At 43.3% G+C, this 22020-nt stretch overlaps 1 protein-coding gene across 2 annotated transcripts in view; it reads left to right on the plus strand.

Annotated features, from left to right (window-relative positions):
- The first annotated feature begins 277 nt into the window (after positions 1–277).
- LOC141257227 (acyl-CoA dehydrogenase family member 11-like) overlaps positions 278–22020 on the plus strand; it is a 93563-nt gene continuing 71820 nt past the window's right edge. Inside the window, exon 1 of one of the 2 annotated variants that reach the window (XM_073671514.1) lies at positions 278–404. In XM_073671514.1, coding sequence (XP_073527615.1) covers positions 385–404 — 20 coding nt within the window. In that variant the 5' untranslated portion in view covers positions 278–384. Of the gene's footprint in view, positions 405–3764; positions 3791–22020 lie in introns of those variants that run through there. The other variant, XM_073671523.1, reaches the window with a different exon arrangement.

Below are 22020 nucleotides of genomic sequence, written 5' to 3' on the forward strand. Positions count from 1 at the left end.
TAGCTCAAAGAATGTCCCCCCTTATATCAGCCCTCACAAACACACCTAATGTGGAGGAAACCGCCTGCAGTTTGTTTGTGTATAGTAAGCCACAAACATGGCTAAGGACAGCCAGAAACCATGCCTCAGTGGCTGAGGCACTCGACCTGACCATGAAGCACTGATGTTGGAGGCGGGCACGGATCTCCTCAGCGCTCGCTTCCCACCTAAACTGCTCTAAACCAATCAGAAGGCGCAGTGCTCCCACTCCGTCACTCTGACTATTACGTCATGCTCCGAAAGCGATACACCCCCTCCCCGGGCAGAACAGCTTGAGGCTCCACCCCTCCGTCGATCACCTGACCTGTTTCCTTGTCTGTGCCAGAGTTCGAGTGAAGACCTTCAATGTCTCGTACAAATAAAGGGTAACTGTGCGGGGTGCGGGGGCACAATACATAGGGGGCGCTGCTGGTAGTGACAGCCTGAGGGTCCCTGTGTGACCAGTGACTGCTCGTTGTGTGACTGCAGAGGAGGAATAGAGAAGGGCTTAGTAATGTGTAGTTGGTCCAGTTCACACTGTGGTCCTGGTTCTGTTCTCCCTGAGTAAAAGACATTATAATAATATCTCTTAAAGGGCTTTCTCCATCCTGTGGTAACCAGGTATTCCGGGCTAACAGGACACTTTTCTCCCATGTCCATAAACCTCCCACAAGCTTGATGTATTCATGGTTTTAATGACTGGAGACACTTGTGCAGGTTGTGCCTGGAGCTTTCCTCATTGTACAGTGATTGCAGATAGTACGATCATGTCAGTATTATGGGCTGTGGATGTGTCGCTCGTAATCCTCCAGATTATTATGGTTTTCCAATGTGTTTGTAAATAATGTTGGCTGTCTGTGATTTTTCTGTAAATGCATAGAAAGAAAAAAAATGATCAAGTTGGCAGCCGTGGTTGTCATATTTCTAGAATACATCATTATGACTGGTAGGGGCCCCAGAGATCAATCCAAATCATGTATCACGTATCTTGATGAATATCAAGAATGGAATACCCCTTTAACCACTTAGTGACCAATTTTGACCTTAATGACCAGGGTGAATTTTTTAAATCTGACACTTTATGATTCTGGATTGCTTCGATGGATTCCACTGTTTCTAAGGCCGGTTTCACACGTCCTGATTTTTCCGGTACCGGAGATATCCGTGTCGGTGTGGCAACCATGTGCCGCATCAGGAGCGCACATACCAGCGCCTGGGAATCAGCAGTATAGTTAGCGCTGTTCCCAAGCGTCGGGTGCTGAACACTGCCCTCACCATTGTTCCTTGCTTGCGCTGTGATCAGTACGAGCAAGAGACAATGTTGGGAATTTTGCAATTTTCAAACTTTTAATCTTTATATCCGTAAACCATTCAGTCATGCTGTATGAAATAAGTAATAAATAACATTTCCCGTATGTCTACTTTACATCTGCATCATTTTTGAAACATCATTTTATTTTGTTAGGATATTAGACGGGTTAAAAATTAGCTGCAATTTTTAATTTTTTCAGGAAAATTTACAAAACATTTAGGGACCAATTCAGATTTAAATGGACTTTGAGGGGCCTTTATTTTGGAAACTCCCCAAAAGTGATATCATCTTAAAAAACGCACCTCTAAAATACTTTAAAACTGTTATCAGGAAATGTTTTAACCCTTCAGGTGCTACACAGGAATTAATGCAAAGTGGAATTTAAAAAAATACATTTAAATTTTACCTCTAAAATGTTGCTTTAGCCCCAATTTTTTCACTTTTGCAAGAGGTAACACCAAAAAGTGGATCCCACAGTTTCTTACCCACTTAAGTACGAGCACAGCGATACCCCTCATGTAGTCAAAAAGTTCTGTTTGGACAAACGGCAGGGCTCAGAACAGAAGGAGCAATATTTGAATTTTGGAACTCAGATTTGGCTGAAATAGATTGTGGGCACCATGTCCCATTTTCAGGGCCCTAAGGCGCCCAAACAGCAGAAACCTCTCCACAAGTGACCCCATTTTGGAAAGCACACCCCTCAAGAATTTTATTCAAGGGTATGGTGAGCATTTTGAACCCACAAGTACGACACAGAATTTGATAACAGTAGGTCGTCATGTTGAATATGTTGTCATATCGTCATTTTTTTTTTTTGTAACTTTTGAAAAAACCCTAAACCTAACCCTAACAACAAAGAATGAAAGAAATATTTTTTTTTAATCTGACTAGGAAGATGACACATTCACTTGAGGTTAAACTTTTTCGGTCTTAACTCAGACCTTCATCAGAAAAGCTAATATGTTCAGAGAGGGGAAAAGGATATGGGAACTTCCATATGGGAGGTGGAGAAGGATCCAGGTGTTTTAGTCTCCAAGAAAGGATAGATGCAGTGTAATATCCTAGGTTTCAATTATGGAAAAATCCAGAGGACCTCCAGAAATGATCCAGGGTAAGGTGGGGGAGGGGTACCTGAATGCGTATGGCATGGAACTCCCGGAAAAAACACGCCTGTACATGCGACCTGTGTCGCTGAGGGAAGTGCTGTATGCAGAGTGTGCCAGCAGTGTTTAAGGACCTTCCAAACTGGAAGTAAAAGGGTTAGGGTTAGGCATACGCATTCAGGTACCCCTCCCCCACCTTATCCTGCATCATTTCTGGAGGTCCTCTGGATTTTTCCATAATTGAAACCTATAATTGAAATATATCCTTTCTTGGAGACAAAAAAACACCTGGATCCTTCTCCACCTCCCATATGGAAGTTCCTGTATCCTTTTCCCCTCTCTGAACATATTAGTTTTTCTGATGAAGATCTGAGTTAAGACCGAAAACGTTTAACCTTAAGTGAATGCAATAAAACAGAACTTTTTCCATATCTTGAGTGCCAAGTTTTGTATTCTACATGATGTATGGGTTGGACACCCTCCTTGTGCACCAGGCTCACTTTATATAAGAGTGCTGTATATCATCCATTTCTAGGGGGATGACACAGGTGGGGGATGATCAAGGGGGTGCACAGGGAGGCACAGCCCAAGTGTTGTCCTAATTACTTACTATTGGGCTTTTGATCATTGTGATATTGTCTATCACAGTAATCAAAAGTCAGCAACAAATAGGAATAATCCCTGCGGGTGCTGGCCGGTAGATCACAGCGGGCACACTGCGCTTGCGTCCGCCATTTTGCTTCAGGAGAAGGAGGGGGGCCGGGGGATTGCGGATCTGATACTAAGGTACCGTGGGGGCCCTGGGGACATCATTTCTCTCTCCTCTGACATGTTAGATCATGATAGCCGTTTTTACGTGAATAACAACAATCATGTGATCGGGGACCAAAGAAACAGTCCCTGATCGTGTTCTCCAGGGTCTCAAACTGGTAGCTGAAACTCCGGAGATTTTCCGACTCTGGGGAGCGCTATTACCTTAGAGCCCCCTTAAGGGAATAAGGCCCCTTAACGGCTGCTGTTTTAATGCGTATCGGTCGTTAAGGGGTTAAACCTTCAGTGTAATTAAACAACAGCACTCATCTTGACATGTGACGCTTTGAGTTTAGTGTTTTAACCCCTACCTCATGCTTTCCTCAGATTACACAGCAAAAATTTGCTGACAGGTTCCCTTTAGAATGTTCAAGTAATCAAAGTTTGTTTCACGTCTTTTAGGTACTTGACTGTCACAGAGTTTAGAGCTGCAAAGGGAAGAACCAGCTGTGTGTAATTCTTCATTTTTCCTACTAAAGCTACTGTGGGAGAAATAACATCTGATCACTGAGGGTTGCGTTATAGAAGCTGGATTCATGCTGATTAGGTAACTTCAGGGGGTTGTCTAAGGTAGACTTAAGCCCCCGTCTCACATAGCGAGATCGCTGCTGTGTCACGGTTTTGGTAATGCTACAGCGACCTCACCAGCGATGTCGCTATGTATGACACTTTGCAGCGATCAGGCCCCTGCTGTGAGGTCGCTGATCGCTGCAGAATGTCCTGGACCTTTTTTTGGTCGTTGCCCTCCCGCTGGTCAGCACACATCGCTGTGTGTGACCAGCGGGAGCAGCGATCAGGCTGGTAACCATGGTAAATATCGGGTTACTAGGGGCACACGCGCACTTAGTAACCCGCTGTTTATCATGGTTACAAGCCTTCTAAAGTGAGCGGTAACCTCCCGCTCACCGTAGCAGAGTGGTAACCATGATAAACAGTGGGTTACTAGGTGCGCGTGTGCCCCTAGTAACCCGATGTTTACCATGGTTACCAGCCTGCTCCTGCTTCAGCAGGCTGGTAACCAGGAGCAGGACATCGTGGAAAGATTGTTTCCACGATGTCGCTGCTCCCCTGATCGTTGGTGAGCCTGCCTGTTTGACAGCTCACCAGCGATCACATAGCGACGCAGCAACGATCCCTGACAGGTCGTATCGTTGTCCGGATCGCTGCAGCGTCGCTAAGTGTGACGGGGCCTTTACTTTACCCCTAGTCTCTGCTTATGGTCTCATTCAAACATCCGTGTTTGTTCACGTACGCAAACATAATGATTTGAGTAATCAGTGTTTTTGCTTCGAGTGTCATCAATGTTTGCCCCTTATCAGTTTTTACCATCATTGTTTTTCACATATGAAAAAAATAAATGACAAAGTTTCTTCTGTCCTTTTGCAACGTTAATCGCGGTCAGTACACGTATTACACAATGGTGCCATCCGAGTACTGTCCGTGATTTTCACAGACCCATGTCATAGGTCAGACATGTATTGGTGAAACTGTAAAGAATGGACAATTTTTGCATATACAGTATACACGAGCCGTAAAAAAAGGTGAACAGCCCCATAAACCATAATGGGTACGTGTGCTATCCTGAAAATACGGACATCCGAATGAGGCCTATGATAGTGTTATGACATTTTTGTGGAGCTCTGACAGATCATTCACTTTTATGGGGTCTGTTGGGGCATGGCCATTTTAATGGGAAAGAATAGTACTGCAAACTGAAACATCTAAATGCAAATGTACACGTACTGTATCAATCAAACCTCTATTAATTATGTGGAAAGCGAGACGCTAGCAGCTACAGAGGAGCTTCATATTCAATGATGTTATTGATACAGTACAGACCAAAAGTTTGGACACACCTTCTCATTTAAAGATTTTTCTGTATTTTCATGACTATGAAAATTGTACATTCACACTGAAGGCATCAAAACTATGAATTAACACATGTGGAATTATATACTTAACAAAAAAGTGTGAAACAACTGAAAATATGTCTTATATTCTAAGTTCTTCAAAGTAGCCACCTTTTGCTTTGATGACTGCTTTGCACACTCTTGGCATTCTCTTGATGAGCTTCAAGAGGTAGTCACCGGAAATGGTCTTACAACAATCTTGAAGGAGTTCCCAGAGCTGCTTAGCACTTGTTGGCCCTTTTGCCTTTACTCTGCGGTCCAGCTCACCCCAAACCATCTCGATTGGGTTCAGGTCTGGTGACTGTGGAGGCCAGGTCATCTGGCGTAGCACCCCATCACTCTCCCTCTTGGTCAAATAGCCCTTACACAGCCTGGAGGTGTGTTTGGGGTCATTGTCCTGTTGAAAAGTAAATGATGGTCCAACTAAACGCAAACCGGATGGAATAGCATGCCGCTGCAAGATGCTGTGGTAGCCATGCTGGTTTAGTATGCTTTCAATTTTGAATAAATCCCTAACAGTGTCACCAGCAAAGCAACCTCACACCATCACACCTCCTCCTCCATGCTTCACGGTGGGAACCAGGCATGTAGAGTCCATCCGTTCACCTTTTCTGCGTCGCACAAAGACACGGTGGTTGGAACCAAAGATCTCAAATTTGGGCTCATCAGACCAAAGCACAGATTTCCACTGGTCTAATGTCCATTCCTTGTGTTCTTAAGCCCAAACAAGTCTCTTCTGCTTGTTGCCTGTCCTTAGCAGTGGTTTCCTAGCAGCTATTTTACCATGAAGGCCTGCTGCACAAGTCTCCTCTTAACAGTTGTTGTAGAGATGTGTCTGCTGCTAGAACTCTGTGTGGCATTGACCTGATCTCTAATCTGAGCTGCTGTTAACCTGCGATTTCTGAGGCTGGTGACTCGGATAAACTTATCCTCAGAAGCAGAGGTGACTCTTGGTCTTCCTTTCCTGGGGCGGTCCTCATGTGAGCCAGTTTCTTTGTAGCGCTTGATGGTTTTTGCAACTGCACTTGGGGACACTTTCAAAGTTTTCCCAATTTTTCGGACTGACTGACCTTCATTTCTTAAAGTAATGATGGCCACTCGTTTTTCTTTACTTAGAATTTGTATTATGGCAACAAAAAAGCAGCTAACAGTCTATTCAGTAGGACTATCAGTTGTGTATCCACCTGACTTCTGCACAACACAACTGATGGTCCCAACCCCATTTATAAGGCAAGAAATCCCACTTATTAAACCTGACAGGGCACACCTGTGAAGTGAAAACCATTTCCGGTGACTACCTCTTGAAGCTCATCAAGAGAATGCCAAGTGTGTGCAAAGCAGTCATCAAAGCAAAAGGTGGCTACTTTGAAGAACCTAGAATATAAGACATATTTTCAGTTGTTTCACACTTTTTTGTTAACTATATAATTCCACATGTGTTAATTCATAGTTTTGATGCCTTCAGTGTGAATGTACAATTTTCATAGTGATGAAAATACAGAAAAATCTTTAAATGAGAAGGTGTGCCCAAACTTTTGGTCTGTACTGTATATGAATTTCTCATGTTAACCCCATAAGGATCCTGGGATTTTCCGTTTTTGCATTTTCGTTTTTTGCTCCCCTTGTTCCCAGAGCCATAGCGTTTTTATTTTTTGGTCAATATTGCCGTGTGCTTATTTTTTGCGGGACGAGTTGTACTTTTGAACGACATTACTGGTTTTACCATATCGTGTACGGGAAAACGGGGAAAAAATTCCAAGTGCGGTGAAATTGCAAAAAAAGTGCAATACCACAGATGTGTGTTTTTTTTTTTTTTTTTTTTTTACCACGTTCACTGAATGCTAAAACTGACCTGCCATTCTTATTCTCCAGGTTATTAAGAGTTCGTAGACACCAAACATGTATAGGTTCTTTTTTATTTAAGTGGTGAAACAAAAATCCAAAGTTTGCTAAAAAAAAAAAAAAAAAAAAATGGCGCCATTTTCCTAGACCCGTAGCGTCTCCATTTTTTGGGATCTGGGGCCGGTTGAGGGCTTATTTTTTGCGCGCCGAGCTGAAGTTTTTATTGATGCTATTATGGGGTAGATCCAATGTTTTGATCTCCTGTTATTGCATTTGATTGCAATGTTGCGGCAACCAAAAACGTAGTTCTGGCGTTTAGAATTTTTTTCTCGTTACGCCGTTTACCGATCGGATTAATTCTTTTTTTATATTGATAGATCAGGCGATTTTGAACGCGTCGATACCAAATATGTGTATGTGGTTTGTTTTTTTTATTATTTTATTTTGAATTAATATTTTTAAAACATTTTTTTTCACTTTTTGCTTGCTTCTATAGTCTCCATAGGAGACTAGAAGCAGCAACTGTCTGATCGCCTCTGCTACATAGAGGCTATGAGCACATCACCTCTATGTAGCAGAAATGCTCCTGTGCTATGAGCGCCGACCACTAGGTGGTGCTCATAGCGATAATTACATTGCAACCACTGGGGTCTGCTGCAGACCCAGGGTTGTCATGCCCACCCATCAGTGACCCGCGATCACGTGACGGGGTCACCTATGGGCGGGGTAAGTGACGCGCTTCTGGCGCGGCGATGTTAAATGTCGCTGTCAGAAATTGACAGCGGCATTTAACATGTTAACAGCCGCGGGTGGATCGCGATTCCACCTGCGGCTGTTGCGGGCACATGTCAGCTGTATAAATCAGCTGACATGTGCCCGGTTCAGTGTGGGCTCAGCACACTGTTCTTTTTTGTTCTTAATCCTGCTTTCCTGTTCACTCCAGCAGTTCTTAGATGAGTACAGACATTCCTTCCCTGTGTTTTTTTTTCTTCCTTTATCTGTAGAGGAGGAGCTTCACTACTGAGCGTGTACATAAACTGCAGCACAGATTCATCTCAGCTGAAGGTCTAGACCCTTAGATCAGGAATAGGACAGACATTTATAGGACATTTCATAACTTTCCCAAATTCTTATGAAAAAATATTCCTCACAAACTGCATTGAACTACTGCACCCAATTTATTATATATTTTAGGAGTCGATCCATTTTATACCGACTCCATCAAAATGGACACCGACTCCGACTCCAACTTCACAGCCCTGCTTGGTACTGCACCCGCCTCCTATTCATCTCATTAGGAGGTGGATGTGCAGTAACAAGCTCCAGCCACTACAAGTAGACGGCCAAGCTCCGCAAGTATGTACTTGCGGCCGGCGCCACCAATAACAGATGATCAGCAGGGGTGCCGGGTGTTGGACCCCGGCCGATCAGACGTTGAAGCCCTATTCTAAGAATAGGTCAGCAATGTAAGCGTAGTGGATAACATCTTTAAACATAAAGCCTATGGCCTTCATTTGAAATCAGTACAGTAAAGTCACAAGCCCTAACTATGGGTGTGATGTCATGGTTGTGTTTGAAGAGGAGCTGCAGTATGACCATGTGCATGAGGCTTACAGGGGTTGTCCAGCCTTGGGCTTTAAGTCTCCACTTACGCTATGTGACTGCAGACTTGTGAATCTTAACAGCGCACACACTGCACACTGTAAGGATTCGCCGGCGCTGGGCAATTGCGGGGCTGTGACCACAAGTATTGATTTGCATACATGTGGTCATGAGCTATCTAGACATCCCCGTCCTCGCTCAATGCAAGTGAATTGAGCAAGGCCAGCCACATGATTGCCCCGTCCCAAGTATCCTGACAGCACACACTGTGACTGCATACTTGAATCCCAAGCCTGGACAACTCCTTTAAAAGAGGATCTATTATCGGATCAAAAGTGGCCAGTTTTAGCTTTTGTTTCATTCCCGCTGCTCCCCTATTAGTATTCAGTGCTTTGTTTTTGTTTTTTTGCATTTTTTTTTCTTTAAAGGGGTATTCCCATCTCCAAGATCCTATTTCAATATGTAGTAGGTGTAATAATAATAAAAATAGCAAATACTTCCAATTAGAAATGTAATATAGTTTTTCTGATTCACTATGTCTCTTTCTTCTTGTGCAGGCTTTGCAGTTGCTTAGGTATCCATGGTTTCGAGAACTAGCTGTCACTATATCAATGGTCTGGACCATGGATACCTAAGGTTCTGCAATGCCTGCACATGAGGAAAGAGACTGTCACGCAAGGTGTGGGAAAGACTTAGTGCAACACAAAGGGATGAGGGAAAGGGAGCCCAGACTCTAAGGAAAGGGGTGAGTGGCGACGTCCTGGCTGATAGAATATCACCCTGCCTCTCCTAACGTCCCTATAGTGGTTCTTCACCAATCGCCGCACGCGTTCCTCGCCCTGTCTTTCCCTGACATTTGGCTAGGGAAGGAAGGGGATGAGCACTAGTCGATCCCCACTGCACACTAAAGACAAGAAGGGAGGACAAACAAGGGAAAATTGCTTAGCTTTAAACGACTCCAGACAAATGCGCACACGTCCTCATGCACCAGAGAGGAAGAAGTGCTTCTCTCGCTCAAGCCTTCACAAGGAGTAATGAATATCTCCAGCATCTCCATCTGACACACAGCCGGCATTTATATACCCAGGCCAGGGTGTTAATTAGCCAGAGGAAGGTAGTCGCTGGGTCCTAGAGACAGCCTCTAAGAAGGTGTCTGTAATGCCAAATGTAGAGATCTCCTGCAACCAACTGCTATGCAACTGTCTGTCACTTCTGACACACCCGTGACAGAGACATAGTAAATCAGAAAAACTATACTACATTTCTAATTTGAGGTATTTGCTAATATTATTATTATTACACCTACTACATATTGGGATAGGACCTTGGAGATGGGAATACCCCTTTAAATCTGCCATGCGGAACTGAAATACTTGCTTTGTATTGTGGCATATAGCAGCCAATCAGATCTCAGCTTTTATTACTAAACAGTTTCAATACATGACCAGTTTTCATTTTTGCGCTTTTGTTTTTTCTTATTGTTCTGTCAGGAGCCATCCTTCTTTTTTTTTTTTTTTTTCTTTGGACATTGATGTATAGGCTTGTGTTCTTGTTTTTTCTTGTGGTCCATTCATTGATACCCTTTTGGGGTAACATACGACATTTTGATCGCTTTTTATTTAGTTTGATTTTTTTATTTATTTTGGGGGGTAAGTGCGGCAATTGAAATCGGCAATTCTGGCTTCTCATTTTTATTCCCGGCATTTAATTTACAGTTTCATTATATATTTATATACAGTAATTATATATATTTTGATCAGTAAGACTTCTTCTGACATGATGAAACCAAAAATGTTTATAATATTTTTTATTTTTCAATGGTGAAAAGCGGTGATTAAAAGGGTTTGTACATTACTTGACAACCTCTGCTTAATCAATTCAATGATTCATAGAAAATAAACAAAGTATACCTCCAACTGTTTCAACAATGTTGGCGCTACTGTTCCCGGTGGGTGACATGACATTGTCACTGACTGGCTGCAGTCTTTACTATTTCATCAGCGAGGATAACGGAATATTGATGGGCTGCAGTCGATTAGCTCAGCTGTCGCTTATTCGGCAATGCTGTGGGAGTTATGCAGTATAGATTGTTTATATGTTCTATAGGGAACTGAATTGATTAAACAGGGGTTATTCAGTACTGGACAACCCATTTTAAATAAATTATATATATATCTATCTATATATATGTATGTATATATATGTGTGTGTGTGTAGCTGTATAAAAAATATATTTTTTTTTTCATTTTTTGCTTTACCTTTTACTTTCCTTTTAGGGACGTGCGATCATTTGATCTCTCATACTAGATACTGCAATACCATAGTAAAAATTACGTTTCTCCTATAAAGCCTAGTCCAAGACTGCTCTTCACAGGAGGACTTTGGTGGCAGCCATGGATGCATGCCTCCAATTGCGTTGGTTACCTATCGGCTTACCGTGATCGTGTCGCGGGGCAGCCGATGGGAGTTGGTGTGCGCACACTGCAAACAAACCATTTAAATGCTGATGGTTTATTGACAGTGGCATTAAAATGGTTAAACAGCAGCAATCGAAGGTTTCCCCGGTCGCTGCTGTTAGATGCAGATGCTGGCTGTGTATCTCAGCCAGTGTCTGCCCGGTATAGAGCAGAGTCGGCTCCTGAGCCCGATCTATACAACCTAAAGTTAAAATACATTTTTCTATGATGTCTTCCATGCGACTTATGATTGCATGGTATCATTGTCCTAACCAACACGAGCTTCAGCTATGGAGACAGTTGAGAAAACCTTGGGACAACATTGGCTAAAAGCTGGTATTTGAAGTTAGGCTTTGCTAGGGGAAAGTGTTCACTAGTGCCATTTTGTAGACTATGTCAGCTTCTTTTTGGAAAAAACTTCATCTATCTGATTGTTATTAATGATTGTAGAAATAGTTAGTTTGTCAGGAAAACAGCACAGCAGTTCTTTTAACCAAACTTAACCGCATGTATTTCCATTATGCAATTTAATATCTTCTAAAAATGTATGTTTATTAGTGATGAGCGAGCATGCAAACGCAGGGACTCGAACATAATATAAGAGCACGCCGAAGATACTCGGTAAACACCCAAGCATGTATGCCTACACCCATATATTCATGTATGCTTATCTCTGCCTTGTGACAGATCACTGTGGTTTCAGTGACCTGCCTACTGTTTTCAATACTGTCTGTGTAATTTGTGTGTCATATTGACATTTACATTCCCCCAAAATGACCGTGGAGGCCAGCGCATGCGCAGTAACATCTCTCGTTTACCCAGAGATTCTACTGTGCATGCGCGGTGCCATATTGCTACACCCAAATTCTTTTTCCAAAAGCAAAATGGCACCCGCACGTGTCCAGTAGCATCTCTCGGCAAACGAGAGATGCTGCTGCGCATGCGCAGGCTGCCACAGCCGTTTTGGTTGGGGGAATGTAAATTTCAATATGACATACAAATTACACAGTCAGTATGTAAAATTGTAGGTAGGTCACTGAAAGCACAGTGACCTGTCAGAGGCCAGAGATAGACATACATGAATACATAATGAGAGCTCCAGAGCACGGGCATCTCATTATGGCAGAAATGAAAGTAAAGATTGTAAAAGAACCACTGGATGGATTTCATCAACAAAGGTATCATTTTACTCAGTGTAATGGTGCCCACATGACAGTGTATGTGGTTTACTAAGCACAATCCTGCTGACAGGTGCGCTTTAATGGGATACAAGTCTGGAGACGCTACAGGCAATGGTAGCATGTTCAGACCATGCAAGCTGCTCACAGTAGCACAAGCAAGATGCTTCCTGGCATTGTCATGTTGAAATATGGGGAAAATAGTCATTACAACTGGTGCCACAACAAAATTAATGGAACAATTAGTTGTTATTGTACCTGGAATTACGACTATTAGGGTCAAGCTACCATACATTATTTACTCCCCAAACCATAATCCCTGCAGTAGGACCAGTGTGACATTTCCCCTTCCTGACCTCTTAATTGTGTTGCCCACATCGTCTCCAGATGGAGACCGGAGGCTGGAATGTAGGTCTATCCTTTTCAGTGATGAGTGTTAAGGATCAGCTCTCGAGTAGACGCAGGTTCACACAAGGATGCAGTCCGCAGATTCCAAAACTAACTTTTGGTTTATTAAATGTCCATAAACCAGCCAGGAAAACAAAACATAACTGCCTCTTTCTGGCACAAAAAGGTATAACAGAACAAAACTCAAAATAACCAGTCCATAAAGCACGGCCTCAGCTGTTTACATGAAGTGCTTTTCTCTGCCTGCAGCAGAGTCTGAGCAGTACATGCAAGGTCTGCTCACCTTGCACAACACACAGCCACACTGAGACAGGCGCAGCTGTCTTAAATCAAGCTTTCCAAGGATCTGGACTGAAGGTAAGTGAGCAGCTGATTTCCTCCTCCCCACCCCCAGCTCTTTCAGATGCTCGTAAAACCCGGCTCTTTAATACGGGCCCATTAACTACCTGCTGTGCTAGAGCCTGCTTCTCCGGGTGTAAAGGCCCCGTCACACATAACGAGATCGCTAGCGAGATCGCTAATGAGTCACGATTTTTGGTGACGCAATAGCGATCTCGCTAGCGATCTCGTTATGTCTGACAGGTAGCAACGATCAGGCCCCTGCTGTGAGATCGCTGATCGTTACAAAGCTTCCTGGACCATTCCTGGGTCGTTGCGCTCCCGCTGGGCAGTGTGCATCGCTGTATTTGACACCTTATCAACGACCGCGTTAGCGATTCAGAACTGAGACATGTAGGCGTGCATAAATTGGACTTTTCTGCGCTCCTCGTCCCCGATTGGTGGTCACTACTGCGTCCTTGTTTTTTCAGATCCCACCAGCGTTCTCCGGCTGTGACTCCACTTTGAAGAAATCAGGCATCTTTAGCGGGGTAGGTATTGTTTGGGGTCTCAAATGAGTTTTCATTTTTAATGGAGACGCAGTAGAGATCCCATCTGACCGGAGACGCAGTGTTAAACCAAGGCCACCCAATCTGAATGCAGTAGCGTCCACCAACTGGAGATGAGGGGGGCGCGGAAAAGCAATTTTATGCACGCCTTTCTGACACAGTACAGTCCCTATCAAGGTGTGGATCGTTGAAATAGCTGCTGTGTGAAAGCGTCCCAACGACCACCGAGATCGTTGGTTAGATCGCTGGGGTGGCCAAGATCGTTGGAAAGTTCTGCATGTTTGACATCTCCCCAGCGATCCCAAAACCGTGACGCAATAACGATCTCGCTAGCGATCTCGTTATGTGTGACAGGGCCTTTACATCACTGAAGCTTGGCACCTCGGGGACACATACCTCCTGTCCACAACCTGTCGAGCTGTAACCTTGCATGAGTCACACTTTTGTTTTTTATGCAATGAAAGCTGGTGATTGTTTTGGAGGCCACATGGTCAACACAATGCAGGATTATGGTGTGGCATAGCATATGGTAGCTGTACACCTTTAGTCTTCATTCCGGGTATACTAACAGCTCAGCGTTATATTGATTTGGTCATGGTAACAGTGATACAACCATTTCTTCAAAGTATACCAGGAGCCCTTTTCAAAACAATGTCAAACCACATTTTGCTCATGCTCTTGTGAGTAGCCTGCGTGGTCTAAATGTACTACCATGGGCTGCAGCATTTCTCCCATTATCTACATTTGGGACATCATTTGTCAGCAGTTGCAAAGGTAGCCGCGGGCAGTGGATCTTGATGATTTGCGTGCGCAACTGCATTCCGCATGGCAGAACATTCCTCAGACAACTATTAAATACCTCGTTGATAGCATGCCAAGGTTTGTAAGGCTGTGTGCCCACTATGCGTTTTTTAAGCATTTCCGCAGCGGCAGTGCCGCTGCAGAAACGCTTAGAAAACGCTTGCGAGAAGGTCTGCAATGTTCCCCAACGATAATCCACATGTGCTGTGCAGAAATTTCTGCTGTGGATTATCATTGGGGAAAAATCCGCAGCACTACCATTAATTTTGCATAAACGTGGCATTTTCGCCGCCATTGACTTGCATTTGAACGCATGGATTCCGCATCACTGGATCTGTACATGCGGAATCCATGCGTTTCAATGTGCGGATGGTACCCGGGTCTGAAGAGGAGGAAACTCTCCTCCGGACCCAGGTGTTATGTTCTGCTACCAGAGCTAAGGAAAGAGAGGAGATCTGTCCCTACGATAGAACTCAGCTTAATCCCTACGATGTAACAGGGGACCTGATCCTGCGATCAGACCTGCTAAAGTCCTAAGCTAGTCTGTATGGAGACCTATAGATGTGGGGAAGGAATCCCTACAAGTACTAAGGACTGGGAGGAATATGGGACACCTCCTAACAGAAATAGTAGCAGACAGACGAACAAACAAAATATATAGAACATAGAGGTCAGTAGACCAAGCAAACTAACAGAGCAAGACACAGAGCACAGGCTAGCTAGAAAGTAGATATACAATGAAGTCCAGCAAAGCCAGAAGGGCGGAGCAGGATTAAATAGGCCAACAAGGTCATGTGACCAGCAAAGGAAAAAAAACCTAAGAGCAAGGTTCTAACAGTACCCCCCCTTCTAAGAGGATCCTCCGGATCCCCTAGGACCAGGCTTATCAGGAAATCTCCTGTGAAACGCTCTGATAAGTCTGGACGCGGAAACATCATCCGACCTCACCCAAGAGTTATCCTCGGGACCGAAACCTTTCCAGGCCACAAGATACTGCAAACTACCTCTATACCGTCTAGAGTTAAGGATGCGAGAAATTTCATATTCCCCGTCCTCCACCACCGGAGGAACAGAGGCAGAGGCGACACAATCAGATACAACATCTTTTTTCAACAGAGAGACATGAAATACCGGATTAATTTTCCAGGAGGTAGGAACCTCCAACCTAACAGCAGATTGGTTGACAACCTGAAGCACCTTAAAGGGCCCTACAAACTTGGGACCCAATTTCTTAGAAGGAATCCTCAACCGCAGATTCCTAGAGGACAACCAAACCATGTCACCAACAGCGAACAAAACCTCCTGTCGTTTCCTATCAAAGTAGTCTTTAGATTTTCTGTTGGCCTCCTGAAGATTACCATGCACATCCGTCCAAACTCTCTCCAAATCACCGGAAAAATTCTCCTCCTCAGGCACGGCAGATCCCAACTTGGAGAACGACCCAAACGACGGATGTCTCCCAGAACAACAAAAAAAAGGCGAACAACCAGCAGAAGAAGATGTATGATTGTTCAGAGCAAATTCAGCAAGTGGCAGAAACTCAGACCACCCCTCTTGATTGTCTGCCACAAAACAACGCAAGAACTGCTCAACATCCTGGTTTTTCCTTTCTGTCTGGCCATTAGATTCAGGATGATATCCGGACGAGAACGACAAATGAACTCCCAACCTATCACAAAAGGCACGCCAAAAACGAGCCACGAACTGAGGACCCCTATCAGAAACAATGTCAGTAGGAACGCCATGAAGTCTGACAATTTCCTTGACAAAGGCCTTAGCGAGAGTTTTAGCGCAGGGCAGTTTGACGAAAGGAACCAAGTGACACATCTTGCTAAAACGGTCCACGACCACCCAGATGACAGTAAAACCCTCAGAGGGGGGAAGGTCAGTTATAAAGTCCATAGCCAAATGTGTCCAAGGAGCACTGGGAACCTCCAAAGGACAAAGCAACCCCGCAGCAGGAGTATGTGAGGACTTAGATCTAGCACATATAGTACATTGACGCACCCACTTAATGACTTCCTTCTGCCATCCAGGCCACCAAAAACTGCGACCCACCAGTCTCTTGGTCTCAGAGATTCCGGGATGACCTGCCAACCGAGATTCGTGACACTCAACAAACAAATCTCTCCTAAAGGTCCCAGGCACAAACAACCTCCCATGAGGAGTGTTAGAAGGGGCATTCTCCTGTGCTTTAAGAATCTCATTTTCCAAAACGGAGTCCAAAGCAGCTATCACAACACCTTCTTGTAAAATGTTCTCCTCTTTCTCAGCACCGACTATGGGAGAAAAACTGCGAGACAAGGCATCCGCCTTAACATTCTTAGTACCAGGGATGTAAGTAACGGAGAAATTAAACCGCGAGAAAAACAGTGCCCACCTAGCCTGACGGGCATTCAGGCGCTTGGCAGCATCAAGATATATCAGATTTTTATGATCCGTAAGAACCTGAACGGGAAATTCCGCACCTTCCAAGAAGTGGCGCCAGTGTTCAAATGCGAGTTTAATAGCCAATAATTCCCGATTACCAATATCGTAATTCAGTTCAGTCTCCGAAAATTTTTTTGAAAAAAAGGCACAGGGATGTAATCCATCCCCGTTATCCTGAGACAATACTGCGCCAACCCCCACAGAGGAAGCATCAACCTCAACCAAAAACGGCCTAGTCACATCAGGCTGCATAAGGATGGGAGCAGAGGTGAACCTCTCCTTGAGATACACAAAAGCTTCAATGGCCTCAGAAGACCACTGAACCGCATCAGCACCTTTCCTGGTGAGATCAGTCAGAGGTTTGACAATACTAGAAAATTTTTTTATGAATTTTCTGTAGTAATTGGCGAAACCCAAAAACCTCTGTATCGATTTCAAACCAATAGGCCTAGGCCATTCCTGCACAGCCTGAACCTTAACCGGATCCATCTCAAAACCTTTGCTGGAGATAATGTAGCCCAAAAAACTAATTCTCTGTACAGCGAACTCACATTTCTCCAGCTTAGCAAAAAGCGAATTGTCCATTAATAACTGTAATACCTCACGCACGCTCCGCCAATGAGACTCCAGATCCGGCGAATAAATCAAAATGTCATCCAAATACACAACCACATTTTTGCCGATCAAAGGTCTAAGGATGTCATTAATCAGATTCTGAAAAAATGCAGGAGCATTAGTAAGACCAAAAGGCATAACCAGATTCTCAAAATGACCCACAGGAGTGTTAAAAGCAGTCTTCCATTCGTCACCCTCCTTCATGCGCAACAGATTGTATGCCCCCTTAAGGTCAATTTTAGAGAACCACTTGGCCCCCATTAACTGGTTAAACAGATCAGGAATCAATGGCAGTGGGTAAGGATTGCGTACAGTAATTTTGTTAATCTCACGAAAATCCAGACAAGGACGTAAACCGCCGTCCTTTTTTTTTACAAAAAAAAATCCAACCGCCACAGGAGACTTAGAGGGCCTAATGTGACCGGCGGCCAAACTTGTCTGTATGTATTCCTCCAAAGCCTTCCTCTCAGGAATAGTAAGGTTAAATAAACGACTTTTAGGAAGAGTCGCTCCAGGGACAAATTCAATAGAACAATCATAGTCTCTATGGGGAGGCAAAACCTGCGATTCCTTCTCAGAAAAAACTCTCCAAAAATCCTGAATAGGAACAGGCAATTCTCCCCTATCCAAAGCTGCAATACGCCCGTTACAACACTTGTCATAACATTTATGGCTCCAGGATTTAATTTCACTGGTAGACCAATCCAGTAGAGGATTGTGAAATTTTAACCAGGGCAATCCCAATATTACTGGAGAAGGCAAGTTATTCAACACTACCAAATCCAATTTCTCATGGTGAACACCATTAATAGTGAGAGGAAATTCACAGACCTTGAGAGTAATATTCTTCAAAGGGGAACCATCCACAGAAACCACAGCAATGGGGGATGATAAAGGTTCAGGTTCTAAATTGAGTCTTTCCACGAATCCCCCATCAATTACATTCAGAGTAGACCCGCAATCAACAAACACCCGAAATTCCATTAATTTTTTCTGAGCAATCGTGGAAGCAGCTAAAAATATACCCTTGGAATTTAAACAGGCAATACGGGCGTGACTGACCATTTTTTTTTCTTTCTTCATACGAAGCTCACAGCCTTTAATCAAATGACCAGATTTTCCGCAATAGAAACACAAGCCTTCAGAAAATCGACGGTCTTTTTCTTGAGAGCGAGGTGCCACCGATCCAATCTCCATCGGTTCACCACTGTTAGTACACACATTCTCATAACCAGAAACTGACATAGCAGAGGATTTGCTCTCATTAACCCTAGCACGCAGTCTCCTATCCACCCGTATAGCTAATTGCATAGCCTGTTGCAAATCTTCAGGTGTAGGATAAGCAATTAGCAGGTCTTTAACCCTTTCACTGAGCCCAGCAAGAAATAGACTTTTCAGAGCAGAATCGTTCCACCCTGTTTGAGTAGACCAACGACGGAAATGAGTACAATATTTTTCCACATTACCTGATCCCTGTTTTAAACGTCTCAACTCAGTCTCAGCTGATGCGACACGGTCAGGATCATCATATAATAGTCCCAAAGCAGAAAAAAAAACTATCCACTGATCTGAAGCATGTATCACTAGGTTGCAAAGAAAAGGCCCACTCCAAAAGTGACATTATGAACCCTACGCGCTGGGATTCATCCCCAGAGGACTTAGGTCTCAAACGAAAATACAATAAGCAAGCATTTTTGAATGAAAAAAATTCTCGGTGTTCACCAAAAAATAAATCCGGCAAACATACCTTAGGCTCCAAGAAATGTGCTCCAGGACAGTTACTCACGTGCTGACGGAGCTCGGCCACCTCCAGAGAGAGTCCCTGCAGGCGATGAACCAAATCCTGAACCGACACCATGATGGAACAGAAAAATCTTTCCTTAGAGAATTTGCTGGCTGGACTTACTGTTATGTTCTGCTACCAGAGCTAAGGAAAGAGAGGAGATCTGTCCCTACGATAGAACTCAGCTTAATCCCTACGATGTAACAGGGGACCTGATCCTGCGATCAGACCTGCTAAAGTCCTAAGCTAGTCTGTACGGAGACCTATAGATGTGGGGAAGGAATCCCTACAAGTACTAAGGACTGGGAGGAATATGGGACACCTCCTAACAGAAATAGTAGCAGACAGACGAACAAACAAAATATATAGAACATAGAGGTCAGTAGACCAAGCAAACTAACAGAGCAAGACACAGAGCACAGGCTAGCTAGAAAGTAGATATACAATGAAGTCCAGCAAAGCCAGAAGGGCGGAGCAGGATTAAATAGGCCAACAAGGTCATGTGACCAGCAAAGGAAAAAAAAAACCTAAGAGCAAGGTTCTAACACCAGGTACCATAGAACCTGTAAAAAAAAAAGAATAAATTAAAAAATAAATATTATACTTTCCATCTGATGGCCCCTGGTGTCCTTGTCTCTGCTTGCCGGCAACTCGCGGTAGACTAAAGGACCTGCGCTGACGTAATTTAGTTATGTGACGGGTCACGCGACGCTGACGTTGGCAGGTCCTTAAATCTACCGCGAGCCGCCGGCAAGCCAGGACGGATCGGATAAAGACACAGGGGGCCATCAGAAGGTAAGTATAATATTTATTTTTTTATTTTTTACCATTCTTTTGGTCACACTGTATAAATCCATGCCGGTTGCATGGATTTATATAGTGTGACCAAGTTGTCAAGCACTTTCCAAGTGATGCTAAAATCGCTTGTCAACCCGCATGTGGAAATGCAAGTGAAGAACGCTTCACATCCGCATGTCCCTGGCAGGAAAATCTGCATGTACAATCCGCATGTACAATCCGCATGTACAATCCGCATGTACAATCCGCATGCGTTTTTTCTGCCAGGGAGATACAGAAACGCTCAGGAGAAAATCCAGAGCATTTCTGCATCGTGGGCACATGGCCTAAGTGCTTGTAGTTTTGCCCGTGACGCTCATACTCTATACTGAATAAATCATGATGTATTGAAAATTTTGTTTCCATTTTTCATATTTGCATGTCACTAACATGTCTATTGATCCTGTGAATTCCATAGTTCCACAACTTTTCCTTTTTGGTCCTGCTATTTCAATGTGTAGTTCTCATTCCATTCTTTACATGAGAAGAGTGTTTCCCGACATGCCAAGAATTAATGGAATGGCTAGTGATGTATATCTCTTTCGTCAGTCATTGAGATGGAGGCAGAAGACTTGGGATTATGGATAAGGTGGAATTAGAACTATGGCTAATCTGCTTTCTTATTCACTATTATATAAATAGCACAATATTTTGGGGCTGTTTAGAATGAGGTAGTCAGTCTGACCAGACCTATCTAATCCTCCCCATTTCTCAATTTAAAAATATCTATACATTTGTTAATCTTGTTACATAGGGACTTGGATCATAACCAAACAAAATAGATTTTTTTTCTAATTTCTCCAAGGAAGAACAACAGGCACTTGATGAATTAGGTTATAATGATCAAATAAGCATCAAACTTAGTGATAAATGTGGCAATATTGTCATAGGGGACAGAAAGTAATATTGACTGATAAAGAAACCTATGGAATCTTGGAAAATATTCCCACTTAAAGGGGTATTCACGCGAACAAAAGTTCATTTTAATCAATAGATCTTGGAATAATAATAACTTCCACAATTGCATGGGTTTAAATGAAATGTTCCTGTGCTGAGATAATCTTATAAATGTGCCCCTACTGTGTACTGTGTAATGGCTGTGTCTGATATGGTCTGAATGAACGTACCACATCCACTGGCCAGGGGTGGGGAGGGGGGGAGAGTATACAGATATTACAGCATGGGATCACAAATTATTCTTTCTTTCAAGTAAAACATTGTTTAAAATCAGGCAGGGAAATGTTTTACCTCATAGAAAGAATTGGTTGCGATCCCCTGCTGTAATATCTGTATACTCTCTTTTGTGTCCTCCCCTTCCCAGGAGATGTGGTATGATCAGACCATGTCCCTGTACGGTCAGACACAGCCATTACACAGTACACAGCAGGGGCACATATATAAGATTATCTCACCACAGGAACATTTTATTTAAACACATCCAATTGTGGAAATTCTTATTATTCCAAGATCTATTGATTAAAATTAACTTTTGTTTGTGGGAAAACCCCTTTAAGTTAGTTCTTAAAATTCTTCTTATGGAAGATAAAGAGAATCGCCCTATTTCTGAGGATGAATTCAAATTTATCTTTAATGCAAATCCGACAATTGCTACTTTTTAATCCTTACCAAAACTGCACAAAAAATCCAGCCAGTTCCAGGTTGTCCAATAGTATCTGGTAATGCCAATTTATCCTATGGCATTGGCAACTATGTGGAAGGAATTCCGGCTCTCTTTGTTGTAAGTCTACCATGTTACTTAAGAGCTACAAAATATACTGTCGTCAAGATCCATGACATTACTGTCACTGAGCACACCCTTTTGACTAGTATTAACCTAGAATCAGTATATATCAAGCACGATTTGGGTCTTAAAGCTGTTTTTTTTCTTTTTTTTTAACACTAAACATACTCACTAAAGATCACATAATAATTTTGTCATATTACTACACTACATTTTTTTTATTGATAATTATTTTCTTTTTGAGGGTACCTTTCATCATTAAATAAAAAGGACCACTATGGGCACAG

Source organism: Phyllobates terribilis, unplaced genomic scaffold (genome assembly GCF_046119375.1).
Source record: "Phyllobates terribilis strain yellow unplaced genomic scaffold, ASM4611937v1 Scaffold_1__5_contigs__length_1240528914, whole genome shotgun sequence".
Classification (NCBI taxonomy): Eukaryota; Metazoa; Chordata; class Amphibia; order Anura; family Dendrobatidae; genus Phyllobates; species Phyllobates terribilis.